The sequence below is a fragment of the Abramis brama genome (genome assembly GCF_963993115.1).
Source record: "Abramis brama genome assembly, chromosome: 16".
In the NCBI taxonomy this organism is placed as follows: domain Eukaryota; kingdom Metazoa; phylum Chordata; class Actinopteri; order Cypriniformes; family Leuciscidae; genus Abramis; species Abramis brama.
In genome coordinates this window covers 32,427,643-32,447,210 of record NC_139978.1, presented here as the reverse complement: position 1 = coordinate 32,447,210, position 19,568 = coordinate 32,427,643, and the positions used below count along the sequence as shown (strand labels likewise).

At 36.4% G+C, this 19,568-nt stretch overlaps 1 protein-coding gene across 5 annotated transcripts in view; it reads left to right on the top strand.

Annotated features, from left to right (window-relative positions):
• fgd1 (FYVE, RhoGEF and PH domain containing 1) overlaps window positions 1-19,568 on the top strand; it is a 50,921-nt gene that overhangs the window by 15,847 nt on the left and 15,506 nt on the right. Inside the window, exons 1-5 of one of the 5 annotated variants that reach the window (XM_084138713.1) lie at window positions 6,103-6,432; window positions 15,254-15,412; window positions 16,629-16,815; window positions 17,436-18,123; window positions 18,997-19,235. In XM_084138713.1, coding sequence (XP_083994839.1) covers window positions 6,375-6,432; window positions 15,254-15,412; window positions 16,629-16,815; window positions 17,436-18,123; window positions 18,997-19,235 — 1,331 coding nt within the window. In that variant the 5' untranslated portion in view covers window positions 6,103-6,374. The other 4 variants (XM_084138712.1, XM_084138710.1, XM_084138711.1 and 1 more) reach the window with 4 other exon arrangements.

Genomic DNA, 19,568 nt, shown 5'->3' with positions numbered 1-19,568 from the left:
TTGCCCTTCATTTGATCTTCCATTTCCAGTGTGATTCTTGAACCGGAAACATTATTTGTACAGAAAATTGGATTAAAAATGAGATTTTTTTTTTTTTCTTTCTCAGATTAAACATTCAAATTCATGAGACCATGACAGTGTTGTTTACACTAGTGTTCAAAAGTTTGAGGTCGGTAAGATTTTTTTAATGTTTTTGAAAGAAGTCTCTTATGCTCACCAGCGCTGCATTTATTTGATCAAAAATACAGTAAAAGTAGTAATATTGTTAAATATTTTTGCTATATAGAAGAATGTTTTCTATTTGAATTATACTGTATTTTAAAGTGTCATTTATTCCTGTGATCAAAGCTGAATGTCCTATATATATATATATATATATATATATATATATATATATATACTGTATATAGTAGGCTATATAGTGAAGTGTAGTATACTTAAAATTCATTCTGAACTAGCCCCATGTGTGTTAATTACACTAAGGTGATGTGTGTTTGTCTAGAGGCCAATAATAGTGCACTGAATGCAGGGAGTGAAGGTCAACCCCATTAACCCTTAGCTCATCCCTCCTGTTACTAATAAAAAAACAGTGAACTGTTCTGCTAGTCTCTTATGTTTATCCTGTTGCCGATGTATTATTGCCTTGAGATAAACACAAGAGGATGAATACACCTCCAGAGATGATTTTAATAATTTAACACTGGGAATTTATAAATGGCTCACTCATACTTGCAGTGCTATTGCGCTATTATTAGTGCTGTTTTCTAAGGCAAGCATCACTATTATTATTATTATTGCCCGTGTAAGATTAGAGATTTAGACAAACACCTGAGTATTAAAGTATTAAACATTGCTTGCGTTTCTGCTACATACATGAATCATACCTCAAATCATGCGCTTTAAATCTATTTACTTAGATTTTATTTTTATGTTTTTAGATTTCTTTCATTATGTATCTATGCATGTATTAATCATTTATTTATTCATATTTTCTATTTTCTATTTTATTTATTATTTTTATTTTATTTATTTTTTATTATTATTTTTAATTTTTTTAGCCACTCACATTATTATTATTATTATTAATTTTTTATTATTAATTTTTCTAGGAAATATACATTGTTTTATATTTTCCTGCAGATGATTACTTTTCAAATACGATATGATACACCTGGAAAGCAGTGCATGCTTTTAATAAGCTTCTACATATGAATGCTGTTTTCCAGTGCACGTGAGTCATTGGCCTGTGGCATTTAGACTTGTGATGCCGTCAGTGAGCATGCGCACTGTGTAGAAGTCATAATAATGGGCCGGGTGACAGTAGGCAGATGGCCTTCTCTCTAGGGAAATCAGTGGGGTAAATCTCTCCATTTAAAGCCTACAACCTGTGCCATGGTCTCAGAGAGCAACAGCACTGTGGACCCAGCAGGGGTGAGGAAAATGAAACGGGGAGAGAGAGAGAAAGGGCAAACCCCGTGCCACGTAATCGCAAGTCATTCTCTGTGCGAGAGGATTATTCAGACCTTTGACAATGGGGAAATACTGCCATCACAAATCAGCCTAGATGCACGCTATAGCGTGAAGTGTCTTGTCTGGAGGGAAGTTGTGTGTAAATTGTGTGACCTCAGAGATCAGCCGACTAGTTTCTTTACCTAATGTCAGAGAATTTGTTGTGACACACTTTTGTATTCTGTGTCAGGATTTATTATTGTGTTCTCAGCCTCTACTCCATGTCCTGAATTGAATGTTAATCCGGCTTGAAACCCATCTGGATGGATAATTTTGCAGTGGTTTATGTCGACACCAGAAGCATTTGCTAAGTCATTGTGATTTACATTACTGTCCACCGTCCAAGATTTCAGAAACCCACAACTTGAGAACTCATATACTTTGATTTTTTTGGATTTTTTATTTGTATTTATTTATTCATTTTTATTGTATATTCATATATACTACCATATTTCATTTTTTTATATTTTGTATCTAATGCAATGAAATGCATACATTTTTTTAAAGTGTGACTTTTACAGTCAAAACAGTCCGAAGACAATGAGAGTAACATCTTTTTTTCACTAGACAATATTCACCTCTAGACTATGCAACATTTATGTCTATATAAAATAATCCAAATATTATAAGAAATACCCTGCATTTTATTTTCAATTAATAGTGTTTAATATAGCAAAGGTATAAGAAAATTGTGTGTAATACCATTGTGTAGCCACTAGATGCCTATATACCAGCCTGTGTGTTCCCTAGTTGCTTATAAGAGTATTTTTAGACATAATTAATTACTTCTATTAGGTTTTGCTTTTGCATATAGTGCCTTGCAAAAGTATTCACACCCCTTCATTTTTTTTTCCACATTTTATGTTGCAGACTTATGCTAAACTGCTTCAAATTACTTTTTTTTTTCTCATATCATTCTACACTACATACACCATAATTACAAAGCAAAAAAATGGATTTGTGATAATTTTGTAAATTGATAAAAAATAAGTATTCATTATTTTGCATAAGTATTCATACCCTTTTCTGGGATGCTTGAAATTTGAGCATTCCAATTTCGCTTGAAGATGTTCCTACACTTTGAATGGAGTTAACCTGTGCAAATTCAGTTGAATGCGTATGGTTTGGAAAGGCACACACTTCTCAATAAAAGGTCTAACAGCTGAAAACTTATATCAGAGCAAAAACCAAGCCATGAGGCCTGTACAGCTCAGAGACAGGATTGTGTCAAGACAGATCTGGGGAAGACTACCAAAAGAATCTGCTTCATTGAAGGTTCAGAAGCATGTAGCCTTATTAATCCTTTATGGAAGAAGTTATGGAACAACCAGGACTCTTCCAAGAGCAATCAATGGAGAAGAGCCTTTGGGTGACCAAGAAAGCTAATGATCACTCTGGTTGAGCTCCATGAAGATGGGAGAAACTTTATAACTGGGTTATATGGCAGAGTGGTCACTGGTCAGACTCAAGCCTCTCCTCAGAGAAGACACACGAAAACCCACTTGGAATTTGCAAAAAAGCACCTAAAGGTGTTTCTCAGACTGTGAGAAACAGCATTCTCTGGTCTGATGAACCTCAGTTCTAAACATCATGTATGGAGGAAACGAGGCACTGCTCATCACTTGCTCAATATCACCCCAACAGTAGCAGCATGATGCTGTGGGGGTGTTTTCAGCGGCAGGGTCTGGTGGACTCGTCAGGGTAGAAGGCAAGCTCAATGCAGCAAAATACAGAGATAGCCTTAATGAAAACCTAGTCCAGGGGCCTCATTTATAACCGTTGCGTACGCACAAAACAGGACCTGAAAGAGGCGTACGCCACTTTCGACGCATAAGTTGTGATTTATAAAAACAAACTTGACGGTAAAATTTGCGCACCTGCACGCAAACTCTGACCCATGCGTACGAACGTTTTGGAGATGGAGCAGTTTGGCGACACCGATGGTGAGCTGGAGATTAGTGTCTTTTTGGTCACTTTTAGACACAAAATCTAAAGAAAATTAAACATCTACAGAAAGATAATACAAATATAATTTCACTCACCAAGCCTGTCACTTGAAGCAAATATCCATCCCTTCTTAAATGTCCGCGCAAGCGCGTTGGGCCGTTTAGTGAAACTGACGCAGTTTAAATAAATAAAATAATGATTTAAACTATGTTTTACTTCTGATATAAACATTTAGATTAAATATGCCATTCAAATATTTAAACACTTAAACATGAAATCATACTGAGAAGTTACAACATTTTTTATATTCAATCAATAGAAATATTTGTTGTGGATGCGATGCTTTTGAACACGTTTCCTGTGGCGTGCTGTGTTTTAATGTTTTAACCACAGAGATAATTGCTTATCATGATAATACCAGATTGTCTGAGAAAATAGTTTAGTGCAAATAATGCACAAGGTCTATCCGTTTCCATTAAAAATAGAAATCAATTAAAAATACAATTCGGCCAGTGGAAAAGATTGAGAAAAAAACTTTCTCTGAAATGTATTTTACACTATTTGATTTATGTATTCAAAAACAAGGCAAGGATAGGCAACTACTTGATTTTTATTAATGCAATGTGTCTTGTACCGTTAAACGTTATCACGTGGATGAATAATTATATGCAAATTATATGCAGATGAGGATATGCATAGTAAAACTAGGAGTTGTAAGCTCCATATATGGTTATTTCGGGGAGGAGACGCATGTGCGCACAATCTTCCGCTGACTGGGATTTATAAAGTGAATTCTGCGCAGGTTCTGGCGTACGAACGGTTTTATAAGTCTGAATTTTTTTTTGCGTACGCCATTTTTGGCTTTCGGGCGCACGTACACTTTTAGTAAGGATCCTACGCACAGTTTTATAAATGAGGCCCCAGATCATTCAGAACCTCAGACTGGGTTGAAGGTTCACCTTTCAACAGGACAATGAACCTAAGCATAAGACAAAAAGTGGCTTTTAATTATAAGCCATTCTCTTCTTAGTGAACTCACTCAGAGACCCACACGGAAGAAAATGAAGAGTTGAATAAAGTCATTATTTTTGTTTGTTTTTGCGCACAAAAAGTATTCTCGTCGCTTGATAAACTTAAGGTTGAGCCACTGAAGTCACTTGGACTATTTTAACAATGTCTTTCCTAACTTTTCTGGGCCGGCAGCATGAAATGACCTATGAAGGAGCCTATGAAGAAGTGAGCCAGCTCTCAGATTTCATCAGAAATATCTAAATTTGTGTTCTGAAGATGAACGAAAGTCTTACAGGGTTGGAACAACATGAGGGAGAGGAATTACTGACAGAATTCTCATTTTTGAGTGAACTAACCCTTTAAGTATTATGGTTTCTTTTCTTCATTTTCCTACGAGTGGCGTGTCTCCTCCCCCTCATACAGTCTCTGGTTAAACTCAGTAAATGTAGATGATGACAGACAGGGTCATGTGCGTGATCATTGGTGATGGCTATTTTTAAGAGAACCTAATTACACACTGCCACACATGCGGTTTAATTATAAGAAGGTTATTCCATGAGTCACGGGCCCTTGATCTGTCCAAACCTTAGACTTCAAATGCATCAGTTCAATTAATCACATCAACCTAGATATAGATATATAACCTAGATATAACCAATTATGTGTGTGTATATATATACTATATATATTCTACTGATACTTCTAATGTTGAGTGTTACAGTTGCAGAAGTTTTTTTAATAATATTATTTGAGATATTTTGTTTTTATATTACATTTTTATTTTTGTTGAATAAATATGTTTTATATTTATTCAAGTTTTTGTGATTGGAGCTTTTGTATTTTTGTACTTTTATTTATTTGTAAGTGTGCAACTGTACTCAACTGTAAAGGATGCACTTACACAAAAGTAACAGTACTTAGTTCCATGTCTTTTATTTATTATTTCTTTAATTTTTTTTTTTTTTTTTTTTTGACATACCATGGTACTCCTGTATTTTTCTTAGAAATACCTTGGAGAACATTAATTTTAGCAGGCTTGCTGGGGTGTATATCAAAGTACCATAGTATTATTATCTGATATCATCACTGTATTGTCATAGTGTTTAACATAGACTAGCAATGCCAAGGTCATTAGTTAATTCCCAGCAAATGCACATGAATGCATTTCTTCTATACATTATGCATCCTAATATTTATTAAAATATGTTCCTTGAATGAACTGTAAGTTGCCTTGGGTAACATAATTTGTCAAACAAACAAACATGATGCAGATGTAATAAAACATGGTGCATGTCAAATACCATATAGTATTGCCAAGGCACTTTTTTTGTATAGTCTCCAGTAGCCTATGTAGAATTTAGAACAGCAAATACTGACACAAATGACACAATAATTGTAGCATTTTTGCTTTGAATGATAATATTAGCTGTATCACAATATATACAGTCCAAATTAAACCCTCTAAACTGTTGTCAAGGAAACAGAGCTGAGGATGGTAAAGATGATGGTGAGGGGAGGAGGGACACGGTCCTGCTGCTGTGTGTGTGTGTGTCAGGGCAGTCAGCGAGGGGTGGGGGGCGCGAGGGTGCATTTTATTTCCTTATTATATCCGCATTTTCGGTGTCATCATGGCCACCGCTGCAAAAACCTCTCAAATATTCGTTTTAGTGTCGTTCTGGCGTCATTAACTTGTGTTTTGCGGTGGGTTTGTGTAGTAATCGCGCGTTGGTTTTGAGGCGCTGGAGATGCGCGTGAGAGCGCAGATCCTCCTCGCGCCTTAGATCGTTCGCCGGTGGACTGGAGGAGCAACCGGAATTGCGTTTTATATACCGTTAATCCTATTGATTTGATTTTTATTTCGTCCTTGAGTGATTGGGGGGGATTGTGTCTCCCCGTTCTGTATTTTAATGACTGGTTTCGTATTTTGCTGCGCGATGTACATGGATAAAACCAGTGTGCTTCGGGGTAAGAACCGTTTTTGCTTCTCATATTCTATTTCGCCATATTAGGCGTAATACTGGTTTTATGAACGGAATCCTACTAATTGTTTTGAAATATGCAATGTTGTATGTTTGCTCATGCAACATCATATACTAGCCTACACCATCATGGCCGGAATATCATACATGCATGTTCAATAGTTCAGTGTGTCAGTATGTAAAGTGGGTGTATTCACCATCTGCTGTCTTTTCATTAATAATTTGCATTGACATTGGATTATTTTTAGCATGCATTGTCATAAGATGTGTATTTTAGGTTTGGATGAAATTTTAATGCCTTTTATTCAGATTTTTTTTTTCTTTTGGTGGAGGGGGATGGGATTTTACATGCAAGAGGGTCATTTTAATGACATACACCTGTGATAGATAAGCATGTCAATGCACATGATAAATCACACCAACATGCACATTTTGAATTGTCTGTGCCGTGCTGCTGGCGCTTCACATACATTTTGCAGGCTGGTGCATCACTGCCTGCTGCACATGGATGCAGGGAGACATGCAGTGCAGCCTGACATGTAGACGTGTGTGTGTGTGTGTGTGTGTGTGCGGTTGAGTCTACAGGGGTCTACTACTGCTGTCGCCGACCCCTGCGCTTGCAGTATGCATGCTTTTTGAAGGTTATTTGATGATGCAAAGACAACATACACCTGTCATCATTAGGGAATGTGAGCTGTAGGTGTTTCCATGTTTTTGTCAGGGTTTGGCTACGTGAAATGCAATGTCTGTTTCTTCATACCGTGTCTGATGAGCTGACAATCTGTTATTTTAAAAGTCAAGAGGGACTGTATGATACATCAAAACAATGCCTGTTGTCAGCTTTCCACAGAGTGGGTGTGCCTGACTACAGGATCCATTTCAGCAATGCGTTCCTTTAGTCTGCTGCATTTCGGAAATGAATGAACTACTCTTCCGAAAATCCATTCATCCAACTTTCTTCGTCACAAGCATTCCCCTAAAACACTGTTAACTTTCATGGAATTGCTTATGCTTTAGTTTCATGCAATGCATTGAATTATGTGTGGATTTGTTTAGATTTATATAGAAAAGTTTGGAATAGTTAAGATTTTTTAAAACATTTTTGAAAGAAGTCTCTTATGCTCAGCAATGCTGCATTTATTTGATCAAAAATACAGTAAAATATGCTGACTTGGTGCACAACTGTTTTTAAAGTCCCCATGAAATCAAAATTGGCTTTTAGTATGAATATGTTAGCCTTTCTGTTATCTAGTGTGCTTCAAAACAATGACAAAATTCGCATTTAGTAAGCATTCAAAACTTACAGTCTCTCACTTCCGCTGTGATTCAATGCTTTTGATTACATCACTCTGCACTTCAGCTTCATCAAATCATTAGATTTTATGTCTAATCAAATGCTCTCTAGAATCCGAAACTCGGCCCCCTATTATAAATAGACGCTGAAGCTGCGGCTGAAATCGGTCACTTGTTCACACATTTACTTTTTCCTATATGGTGATTGTGAATGGCACATAGTGCAATATAGATGGGATAGGGAACGATTCAGACAGTGTAAATATGTTTTCCATTGGGGCGAATGAAGTCTGGTTTTATTAGTGTCACATGAACCGCCGCAGCTCTGGTCCAGGGGCATGATAGCACAGAGCGGATCATGTGTGCGAGTCGGCGCAGACCAGAAAACGTATCATCCCATTCAGACCCATCTGAATTCTGCACAGTATGCCATATTTTAAAGCGATATGGAGGAGTTTAGGAGGAGAAACTGTAAAATAAACTAAACGCTATTGGCTTAAAAAGGGGTGGAGTGTTCGATATGTCCCGCCCTATTGCGCGTTTCAAGGGACTTCAGTGGGCCTTTAATATTGCTAATAATAAGAAATGTTTCTTGAGCATCAAATCAGCATATTAGAATGATTTCTGAAGGATCATGTGACACTGTAGACTGGAGTAATGATGCTGAAAATTCAAAATTGAAAAAAAAAAAACCTGTATATTTAAATTGCAATAATATTTAACAATAGTACTGTTTTTACTGTATTTTGATTTAATTCCATTCACATTTATTTGTATAGCGCTTTTCACAATACACATCGTTTTAAAGCAGCTTTACAGAAAATGCATGAGTCATCATTACAATTTAGAGTGATCTGTTATGAGAGGTGACTGTCTAAGTTATGTATTTCAGAAATGTATACATAAAAATCACAGTTAGCTAAACATTTATTAATTTAAACAATGTAATAATGTAAGGCAGAAAGAATGAGCTCATTGAAGTAATGAATACTTGTTTGTTAACAAATGATTATGACATATAGAAGATTGTAGCATTGGTGCATGTTGATTCAGAGTTTGTATCGTCTGAAGTCCTCGCAGGAGCTGATCAATTAAATGCAGCCTTGGTGAGCAGAATTGCTTCTAAAACATTTTAAAAAAAGCTGAATTATTCCAAACTTGTGACCGGTAGTATAGGAGAATGAGTGTGCAGTGGTGTTTTGCTGATGTCTGACCCATTAACAGAAGTCGTCGACACCTGGTACATGATTGACCCTCTGTAGTTCTGACTGCAGTATTTTTCTTAAACCTTCCAAAGATTCCAGTAATGTTTCCCTGCTGATTTTTGGAAAGCCTTTCGGGTGCTGTAATAGACTGGTTTTTCCACTTCACAGGCTGTGCATTGTTATTCAGTGTCATCTGTGCTTGCGTTTTAGCTGTGTTTAGATGAGAGAAAGTCTTTCAGCTTGTGTATAGAGACGGCGTGTTGACTGTCCTGTCAGTGCACAAGCTCCTGATCACGATAAAAATAGTCTGTTTCAACACATCCCTCGGCTCTTGGTGGAATAGATATTATCAAAGAGAAAGTTTGTTTTCACTGCTGTTTTTCGTAGCCATGGCGGCCTGATGTTTGCTGCTACGCTTTCTATTCCCTGCATGTCGAGATGAGCAGGTATAAAATCTTGGAGGAGACCGTTCCCATTCCATATCGGAGTTCATAAAATATTCATGGAAAGTCACATAAGACAGATGAATCAGCAAAGTGATGTGGTTCTAAATGTCTTATTGATCCTGAGTTGACTGACAGGCACAGGGATTCTGACTGGTCATGTTATTGTAACACGAGGAAGCCCTAATCTATAGACATCTCCCAACAGACGGACACATCTCTAACCACAAGCATCCTATTTTATCTTTGTTCCAAAACATAGGCAGCATTTTAAGGCTTTGTCTGATGCTAAGTGTATTGCAAGGTAGGCCACATGATTGCTGCCTACTTTGAACAATTTTCACTCAGAAATTGCTAGCTTTTGGGCAAATCGTTAAGTATGGATCTTCCTCAGAAAAAAAAAGTCATTAAATACTGAAAGATATAGAGGAATTTGACTATTCTACACAGTATTTGTGATGTTGTTATCATTCATACCTTTCAAAAGTTTGGGGCTGGTAAGATTTTTGAATGTTTTTGAAAGAAGTCTCTTTTGCAAAAATGCAGTAAAAACAGTAATATTGTGTATTTGTTATTATGTGATGCAAAGCTGAATTTTCGGCATCATTACTCCAGTCGTCAGTGTCACATGATCTTTCAGAAATCATTCTAATATGCAGATTTACTGCTCAAGAAACATTTCTTATTATTATCATTGTTGAAAACAGTTGTGCTGCTTAATATTTTTGTGGAAACCCTGATACATTTTTTTTTCATGATTCATTAATGAATAGACAGCATTTATAGAAATACATATGTTTTATAACAACATCAAAGTCTTGAACCTACTGTCTTTAATGTAAAGCATCCTTTAAAGTATGGAAAAAATAAAATTAAAATACAAATAAAAAATCGAACTGAGAAGGAAGCCACATGGTTTGAATACATGGTTATGAAAAGCCAGTGAATATGTGTCTGACAAGCTGAAAAGTGTATCATCATTCAAATAAGAGTGTTTCTGTGTTTTGTGTAGTGTAGACATCAATCTGAATTGTGAAGGTGTATCTGCCATCGTGAGATCAGACCCACGGGGTGGAGATTTCTGCAGAGGTTGTCAAATGCGAGTCCGCTGTGCCTCAGTGCCTAGACAGCAATACCTCCACCGTTCCAGAGCTCGTATTTTACAGGCCTCTTGCCACCGTTTAGGAGAAGACTTTGACCTTGGTCCTAATGTGTGAATATCTGCAACAGTCACTTCCTTACAGTGCAGGTGCAGGGTTCATGTTTGCTCTCCGTCTCCTGATTTCACGCTCAAAGTTTGACCCTAGAACGTTTCCCTTTGGTTTTAGCCATGTTGGCTTTCTTTCAGGTGTGATCTTAACTAATTAACTGCTCATTAACATATTGCTGAAGAGTTGTATAGATTTACTGGGGACTTTGATTTTTGATTGGAAATCTTTCAAGTCGATTGTTATTGAAATGCAAACGGCTGCAGTCAATAGGCTCAATCTGGCTCTGAATGTCTTCAAAGTGGTGTTGTTAGGGAGGCTGGTGAGGCAGATGTTTTATTGAATCATGGGTAATTCAGATTATGCTTACAGACCTCCATCACAGGAGCTTCCCATTTGAGTTTCTTAAAGGGATAGGCTAGTTCACCAAAAAAGGGAAATTCTGTCATCATTTATTCACCCTCATGTCGTTTCAAAAGATGTATGCCGTTTAGAGACACCTCCCGATCTGATCCGATTCCAAAATATTCTTGATTTACATTTTTTTCATATTCATTTATTGATTGATTGAGTTAATCGACTGTCAATGATATTTAAGTTTTATTATAGTCTTATTAATATTTTGAATTAGCTTTTATTTATTTATTTGTTCATTTTAGTTTAATATTTTGTCATTTCGTTATATGCTTTTGTATTTTTTTTTAAATATTGCTATTTAAGTTGAATTTATTTCAGTTTTAGTTTTTATTTATTTCCAGTTAATAATTTTAGTGCTTCAACTTAAATGTATTTTAGTTTATTGCCAAGGCAATATTTCAAATTTTCATTTAGTTTAAGTTTTTCAACTAATATATATATATATAATATATATATATTTCAGCTTTATTCAAATTTACAGATATGTTTTTAATAGTTTTAGTTAACAATAATAACCCTTTGAATATCAAATTTATTTATGCATTTTTTTTATTACATAATTATAATTGCTTTTCAATATAGCATCAAAAAAACACTACAAGCAAAAATAAAATAATAAAGAAACACATTTCAAGCAATAATCAAAATTGAATCGGAATCGTTGAAGACAGAATCGTGATAATCGTTTTTTTTCCCCCACTCTTTCTTTTGTACAAAACAAAATACTATATTTTTGAAGAAGATCTGAGCTGCTACAATGAAAGCATTTTGTGACCAGGGTCACAAAGCTACAAAAAAGACTAAAAAGTGGCATAAATGTCCTGAAAATCTTAACATTTGTTTTTCATATAGATTGGGAATAACATGAGGGTGAAGACAAAAATGGAGGTGAATTATTGCTTTAATAAACTGCAGCCGAAGCACTTCATGGATTAATCTCAAGTCTCTGAATAGAAGAGCAGAACAGCATATTTTACCCCAGTAGTATGTCTGTCTCTCCTTTATCCTCATGGCCCTAAAAGCCCCATGTCTGCACTTTATGCCTTCAGGAGAAATGGAGCATGAAAATATCAGTCAGTCAGAAGTAAACTTCTCAAAAGAGAAGATGCTTGTATGAAGCGTATTTCAGCAGAGCTTTATTTTTGATGACATTCAATTTGTAGTATGAGCATGCATTGCTAGTAATCATTAAAAGTCATGCGTTTGGCTGTACAGGAGGAATTTTTCTGTTTAGATGTCTCAATGACATTGTGGCTTGATTGACTTCAGGCTTTGTGCCAGAAAATGGAAATATTTTTCTCTCTCTCTGTCTGCTATGGAAAAAGACCGTATAAAAAACTATTTAGATTCTTTATGAATAGAAATTTAAGATTGACTGAATGACTGAGGAAGCACTATTATTTATCGTGGCATTACTATTGCTCATAGGGTTATGCATTTGAACAAACTCATAAAACTAAAGGGATGGTTCGCCCAAAAATTTACTCATCCTCAAGTTGTTCCAACCTGTATAAATGTCTTTGTTCTGCTGTACACAAAGGAAGATATCTGGAAGAATGTTTGTAACCAAGCAGATACCATTTGCAAAATTGGCATGCCAAGTTAGCCTCTTTTCCCTAGTCATGATCATAACCATAATCCATATTCTCCTCTTTCGCTTCCTCCTCTTTTTTTCAGTGCACATAAAAAACACAATTGGCAAGTGCGATTCATCTTGATCTATTTGTTTACCACTAGCACATGCTGATGATGTTTTATTAATCTATACTAACTTGTGTCGTGGCCTACGATTCAATAAGTGTCATCATCGTACAGTCTACATACATGTCGTACCCAAGTTTTATTTAAAAAGACTTATTTCGCCATATTGTGCTTTGCAATTTCTCCCATTCATAGTAATATGAGTGCACCGTCTTTGTATATCTAGTCTTTGGCTTAACTTACTGTACTAAAATAACAAAATAATGACAAAAACACAAAATCAGAACTAATTGAAAATATTCATAAATATGAATAAAGTCTACAATATCACTCAATTATATGCCTACTTAAAAGAGCACTTTAGCAACCATAGCATAGTCCTGCTATTTGCAACAAAAGAAGACAATTACTAAAAAATGTCGTATTAAAATGTCGTGTTTATCTGCCCTTCAAGTTGATGTGTTTTGGATGGGCCTGTTCTTTTGATACATATTTAATCCGTCCCGACTCAAATGGGCTTGTAGGTCACAGCACACATCCCTTTCCCATACAGGACCGTTTCAGAGCACATGGGAAAAACAACATGCGCTGCAAATCCAAAACTGCGGCTAGGATAACTCTGGTTTCTCCTTCGCTAGACTTTCTTCACCTTTAAGTAATTTTGCTGGAGCATGTGGAAGTCATTTCAGCCCCCTGCCTGCACTAGCTGGTATGAGTGTCACCATATGGAAGCAATTAGCTCTTTGTAGGGGGACAGACGGGCTTTTTTTAAAATGGAAACGTCATCTAGACAGCGGGTCTGCCCAACATCTGACCCGTCCGTGCAACTTTAAGAAATTCCGACTCAATTTATTTCCTGTCCACGCTCATTTTAATATTAAACTCCACTTTTGATCATTTTAATATCAAAGCCCGTGCTCAAATCGCATTTACGTGTGTCGTTTGTAGCGTGTTTAAGCTCTGAATTTTGTTATGTCACTAGATCCATCTCAAAATGTGTTACACTGATTGAGCTGAACAGGCAAATATACACAGTCGAGACTGGCACTTTAACACACTGACCTACTTAACACACGATGGCACAACAAGGGCGCAGACCGCTCAACTGCTAACCCAGAAGTCTTTTTACACAGTTTGATGTCATGTTCACATTGTCAGCACAAACAAGTGAGTAATTTAAGCCCAAGATTGATGTGGAGTATTTACTTGGACTTATCTCAGGATCTGGACTTTATTGACCCAGAGGTGATTTGTGTGAAAACTTGTTGTACATTTATGCTTTCTGGCATTCAGACACATCACTCAGCCCAACTGTAATCCATTACACCCAGCCGGCTCCATTAAATTAGGCTGAATTGAATTTGCCTGTCTTGTTTTCTTCTCCCCTGTTGGTTATTTAAGTGTTTGCTGTCTGAGATGATCATGCTAGTAATGATGAGCCTAAGACATTAGGGTACCCACTAACCAGTTAGTCTTTAAATCAACTTTTTGAATGGATCTACTAGCCTTGTATTGAAGTTTTTGCATTATTGAAAAAAATATGAAACATTTATTTATTTATTTTTTATTAAAAACTAATATTTTTGTCCTGATTAAAATTGGGTTATTTACACTACTATTCAAAAGTTTTAAAGACATTAATACTTTTATTCTGCAATGATGCATTAAATTAATGAAAAGTGACATTAAAGACATTAACAATGTTAATAAATGCTACTATTTTAAACTTTCTATTCATCTAAGAATCCTGAAAATATTAATCAGCACAACTGTTTTCAACATTGATTATTATAAGAAATGTTTCTTGAAACAGGAAAACCGCATATTAGAATAATTTCTGAAGGATCATGTGACACTGAAGACTGGAGTAATGATGCTGAAAAAACGTACCGACCCCAGACTTTTGAACGTGACTGAATCTGTATTTTCCGCATATTAGTGATAAACAATACAAGTCATTATGGCACATAATATGAAACAGTCCGTCTCTCTGTAAACTGATCATAAATACATTATAATTTTGTATAATTTCCTCATCATTTTGCTGTCTTTTTCAAATGTTGTTCTGGGAAAAAAACTAGAAAATCATCCTAGAAAATATTTGGATGTTAAATGTTGTTAGGAGATGTATGAACCGTGACAGATATGCTATTTTGGTCTTGAATTTGAATTACTCGTGTCACTTACAAGTAATTGTTTTTTCATTTCATTTATTCACATTTCAAACCCTGATCGGAACTCATTGTATTGTCTACAAAAGCTGCTTTTATATCATAAAGCTCTGACTATGAAAGAGAGAGTGGTGTATTTTAACTCTGAGTTGCAAAAAAAAGCCTAATTTTGGCCAAAATCTACTCAAATGAAACCAATAACAAGACATTAACTTCAGTTATTGGTTGTAATTGATTAAGAACATTAGGCATGGTTTATTCCCTTTATTCAGATTATCTGAATCAAAGCAAGTCTGCACTCTCTCTTTCTGTCAGGCCTGTCCACATCCAGTCCGCGGCTCCTAACCAAGAGTCTGTCCCTTGAGCCAGGCCCCTGCCTTGGAGCCCACGAGACCCCGCAGCACCTCTGCTCTGACCCCGGACCCCTGGAACCACAGCACTGCAATGGCACAACTGAGAACGGACCTCAGGATGTCCCGCCTCCACCCCCTAAGACACGCCCACCTTTACCTGGGCCAAAGCCTCAAGGTATGTTCTGTACATTTAAAGGGATAGTTCACCCAAAAATAAAAATTCTGCCATAATTTACGGTTACACTTTATTTTAAGGTGTCATTGTTGCAGTGTAATTATACATTTAAGCACTGAGTAATATTAACGACATGTACTTACTATAGGGTTAGGGTAGGATTAGAATTTGGTTGAGGGTTAGTTGCATGTAATTATGCATAATTTACTGTTATTACTATGGTAAGTACATGTAACATATGTAACAAGGACACTGTAAAATAAAGTGTTACCTAATTTACCTCTTGAATAAACCAGCATGAAATCCAGGCAGGTTTATGCTGGTTAGAGCTGGTGTAGTGCTGGTCTAGCTGGTGGAACTCAAACTGAACTGGTGTAGCTGGTCCACCAGCACTCCCATTTCCCATGCTAATCCCAGCATGGAAAACCAGTTCGAACATACAGTGAACAAGGGCCTCCAGGCTCTAAAAAGGACAAAATGGCAACTTTTATGCTATTTATCAAGTCTTCTGAAGCCATACAATAAGTTCATGTGAAGTACAGAGGAAAATGTGTTAAATAGGCACATATGCAAATGAGATTTGAGATACACTACTTTTCAAAAGTTAAGGGTTGGGTTGATTTTTTCATATTTTTGAAAGAAGTCTCTTATGCTCACCAAGGCTGCATTTATTTGATTAAAGAAAGACGCAATAAAACACTGAAATATTATTCCTGTGATGCAAAGCTGAATTTTCAGCATCATTACATGTCACATGATCCTTCAGAAATTGTTCTAATATGCTGATTTGATACTGATTATTTTGTGCTGCTTAATATTTTTGTGGAAACTGTGATAATTTTTCTTTGATGAATAGAATGTTCAAAAGAACAACATTGATTTGAAATAGATTTTTTTGTAATAAAATAAGTCTTTACTGTCACTAGTAAATTAATCAATTTAGTAATAAATTAATAAAAGTATTAATTTAAAAAATTTTTTTTTTAAGGGTAGTGTATGTTTTGTGCATTAGTTTGGGTGACTAATTTAATGTTTACTGTATAACCTCATGATTAATTTATGATTTAATATGATATACAATTATAATGCAATCTAATCAAAGTACTTGTTATTCTACCCTGTTGTTCTAATTTAATATCTGTGTCTTTCTGTGGTGCAGTCATGTGATCGTACAGTCTCACTGTATTGATTTCTGTATTGATTTTGTCTCGTTCAGTGCCCCCGAAACCCCCTCATCTACAGCAGCAGGGCGCTCGACGGCCACGCCCCCCGGACAAGCCCCTCCCTCCCCCGCCCTGCCGCCCACTCCCCGCTGACCCTCGCCAATCACGCGCCACTTTACCGAGAGCAGAGGGAAGCTCCTCCCCCACTTGTGTCCTCTCGCTCATTGAGAAGTTTGAGAGGTAAGAGAACACAACAGTCGAGTGGTTGTCGCTGAAGCCCGTTTTTCGATTATGGTAGATTTATTATTCATAACTACAGTCAGATTTGATTTGTTGCTCTCAAGTAATGATATCTCCGTTTGTTGATCACAGGTAAACGAGAAGTTAAATCTCTCACTGCAATTTTTTTTTTAATTAATCAGTATTTTTGTCTTGTTTTCCAGTAAAAAAAAAATTAAACATCCTTAAAAACAAGATGAACTTGAGAAACAGAATTGCATTAGATATTAAGAATTTTTCAGAGAATATAGCTATAGGTTCTTATTTTTAAGCATAAATCTTATTAAATTTGGTTTATTATTTATTTACTTTAGTTATAATTTAATTTAACTTGCCAATATAAGTAAGGATTAATTCAACTTATGTTCTCCGAAAACTAGTCTTAATATTTAATGCAATTTGTCTTCTCAGGTAAATTTATTTTTTCTTAAGGATATTAAGATATTTTTTTTAAAACAAGACAAAATACTCAAAGAAAATGTTATTTTATTTTTTATGTAGTGCTCACAATGTGATGTGTTTTTTATATATATAGACATATACACATATGTAACAAGACATTTTTTTGTGCCTTTTTCCAGGGAGCAGATCATCGTGGTTCCAGATATCACCGGCGGAGTGATGTGTACCCCACGGGTCCCGGACCAGCAAGCCGCTCCTGGGTCATTTAGCCCTCCACCCTCGGAGTTCATCCTGCCCTGCACGTCCCTTCAGGAACCACTAGAGGCGCCGCTGGCCGAGGAAGAGGTCGAGAAAGTAGAAAAAGAGGAGGAAGACGAGGTGGACGAAACCGAGGAGGATGACAGTGAACTTGGGGCGTCCTGCTCAGAAAAGCGTCTCTCTATGGAATCAGGCTACGGTGCCTCTGATAAACTGCTGGACAATATGGAGATGAGGGACCTCACAGCCAACCAATCAGAAATCCCCTCGGAACGCTTGTCCCTCCCACCGTCACAGATGGATGGGAAGCTGGCCAATAGAGACAGCGGTATTGACAGTATCAGCTCGCCCTCACACAGTGAGGAGCTGTGCTTTGTTGGGGATGAGGATCGGGTCGGTCACGAGAGGGAGATTTGCCCGTGCAGCCCAGGGCCCGGGCTTCCTTGCGCCTATGCCGAGGGGCCCGGAGGAGAGGGGGCCAGCGGTGTGGAGGGCGGCAGAGACTCGGAGGGAGACAGTGATATGGAAGAGGGCAGCGGTGACGAGAGTGAGATGAACCCGATGGCTCTACAACCTCTGCCTAAAGCTGAACGACAAGACTCATCTGAGGTGAGTAGAAGTGTGTTCTTCAGAGACCGTGCCTACCATTAATTCAGTTATTTATAGGGTGAGATTGATCTTACTCTTAGTTACCTCTGTATTACCAAAGACTCATTTGCATATGGTTTACATATAATTTACATAAACACATATATGCAGTATGTTCTTCAGAGACCATGCCTACCATTAATTAATTGATTAATTTATAAGGTGAGGAAATGATTAAATAATTTATCAAAGATTGATCTTACTCTTGGGTACCTCTGTATTACCAAAGACACATTTACATATAGTTTACATATAATTTACATAAACACATATATGCAGTAATAATATAAGTATTATATTATTACTGCATATATGTATACTACATAAACAGCTTAATTAACTCTAAGGGATAAGTAAATTTGGTGCAAGAAACTCTGACAAAAATGATATTTATATATATATATACATACAGTATATTATTATTATATTACATATATATTTTTATTTATATTTTATTACACTAATGTTCAAAAGTTTGTGGTCAGATAAAAAAAAAGAGATTAATACTTTTATTCAGCACGGATGCATTAAATTGATCAAAACTGACATTTATATTAATTTATTTTATACATTAAAAAAATACTAGGAAAAGTATCAGGAGTTTAAAAAATTCAGCTTTGCATCACAGAAATAAATTACTTTTTAAAATTTATTCAAATAGAAAACAGCTTTTTTAAATTTTAATGTATTTTTGCAGCCTTGGTGAGACTATTTTGCCTATTTTGGCATCACTTAATTTTAAAGTTCTTACTATTAAAAGCACACACGTCAGTCCATCTTGTCACAGGTGTGTTCAAACTGTCATCATTCAGCCAACATGTTCTGGTTTTCCAGCTGTCGTTCCAGCAGCGGGTGTTTAACATTGCTAATGAGCTGCTGCATACGGAGAAGGCCTACGTGTCCAGACTGCACCTCCTGGACCAGGTGTTCTGCGCCCAGCTGATGGAGGAAGCCCGAGCTCGCAGCTCCTTCCCCTGCGAGGTGGTCATGGGCATCTTCTCCAACATCTGCTCCATCTACTGCTTCCACCAGCAGTTCCTGCTGCCCGCGTTGGAGAAACGCATGGAGGAATGGTGAGAAAGACTGAAATGGTCTGTGAGACTGATTTTACTATGGTTAAGAGGTAATGTTACCCCCTAACTAATGTTTTATCTTGCCATCAAGTCAAGACAAATTTATTTGTATACACATTGCAGCTTTACAGAAATTCATGATGTTAATGTTTATTATATGTTAATATCTTGTATAATGCCTTCCAGTCACATTTAGCAGATTAGAGCTGAGAGATAATGCAGTTGTATTTTGCCACGATACAAGCAATCATGCAGTTAAGATTTGCTATATATTATACACTACTCAGCCAAAAATAAGTCACTGTTTGGATTTAAATAGGCAAATGCTTAAGA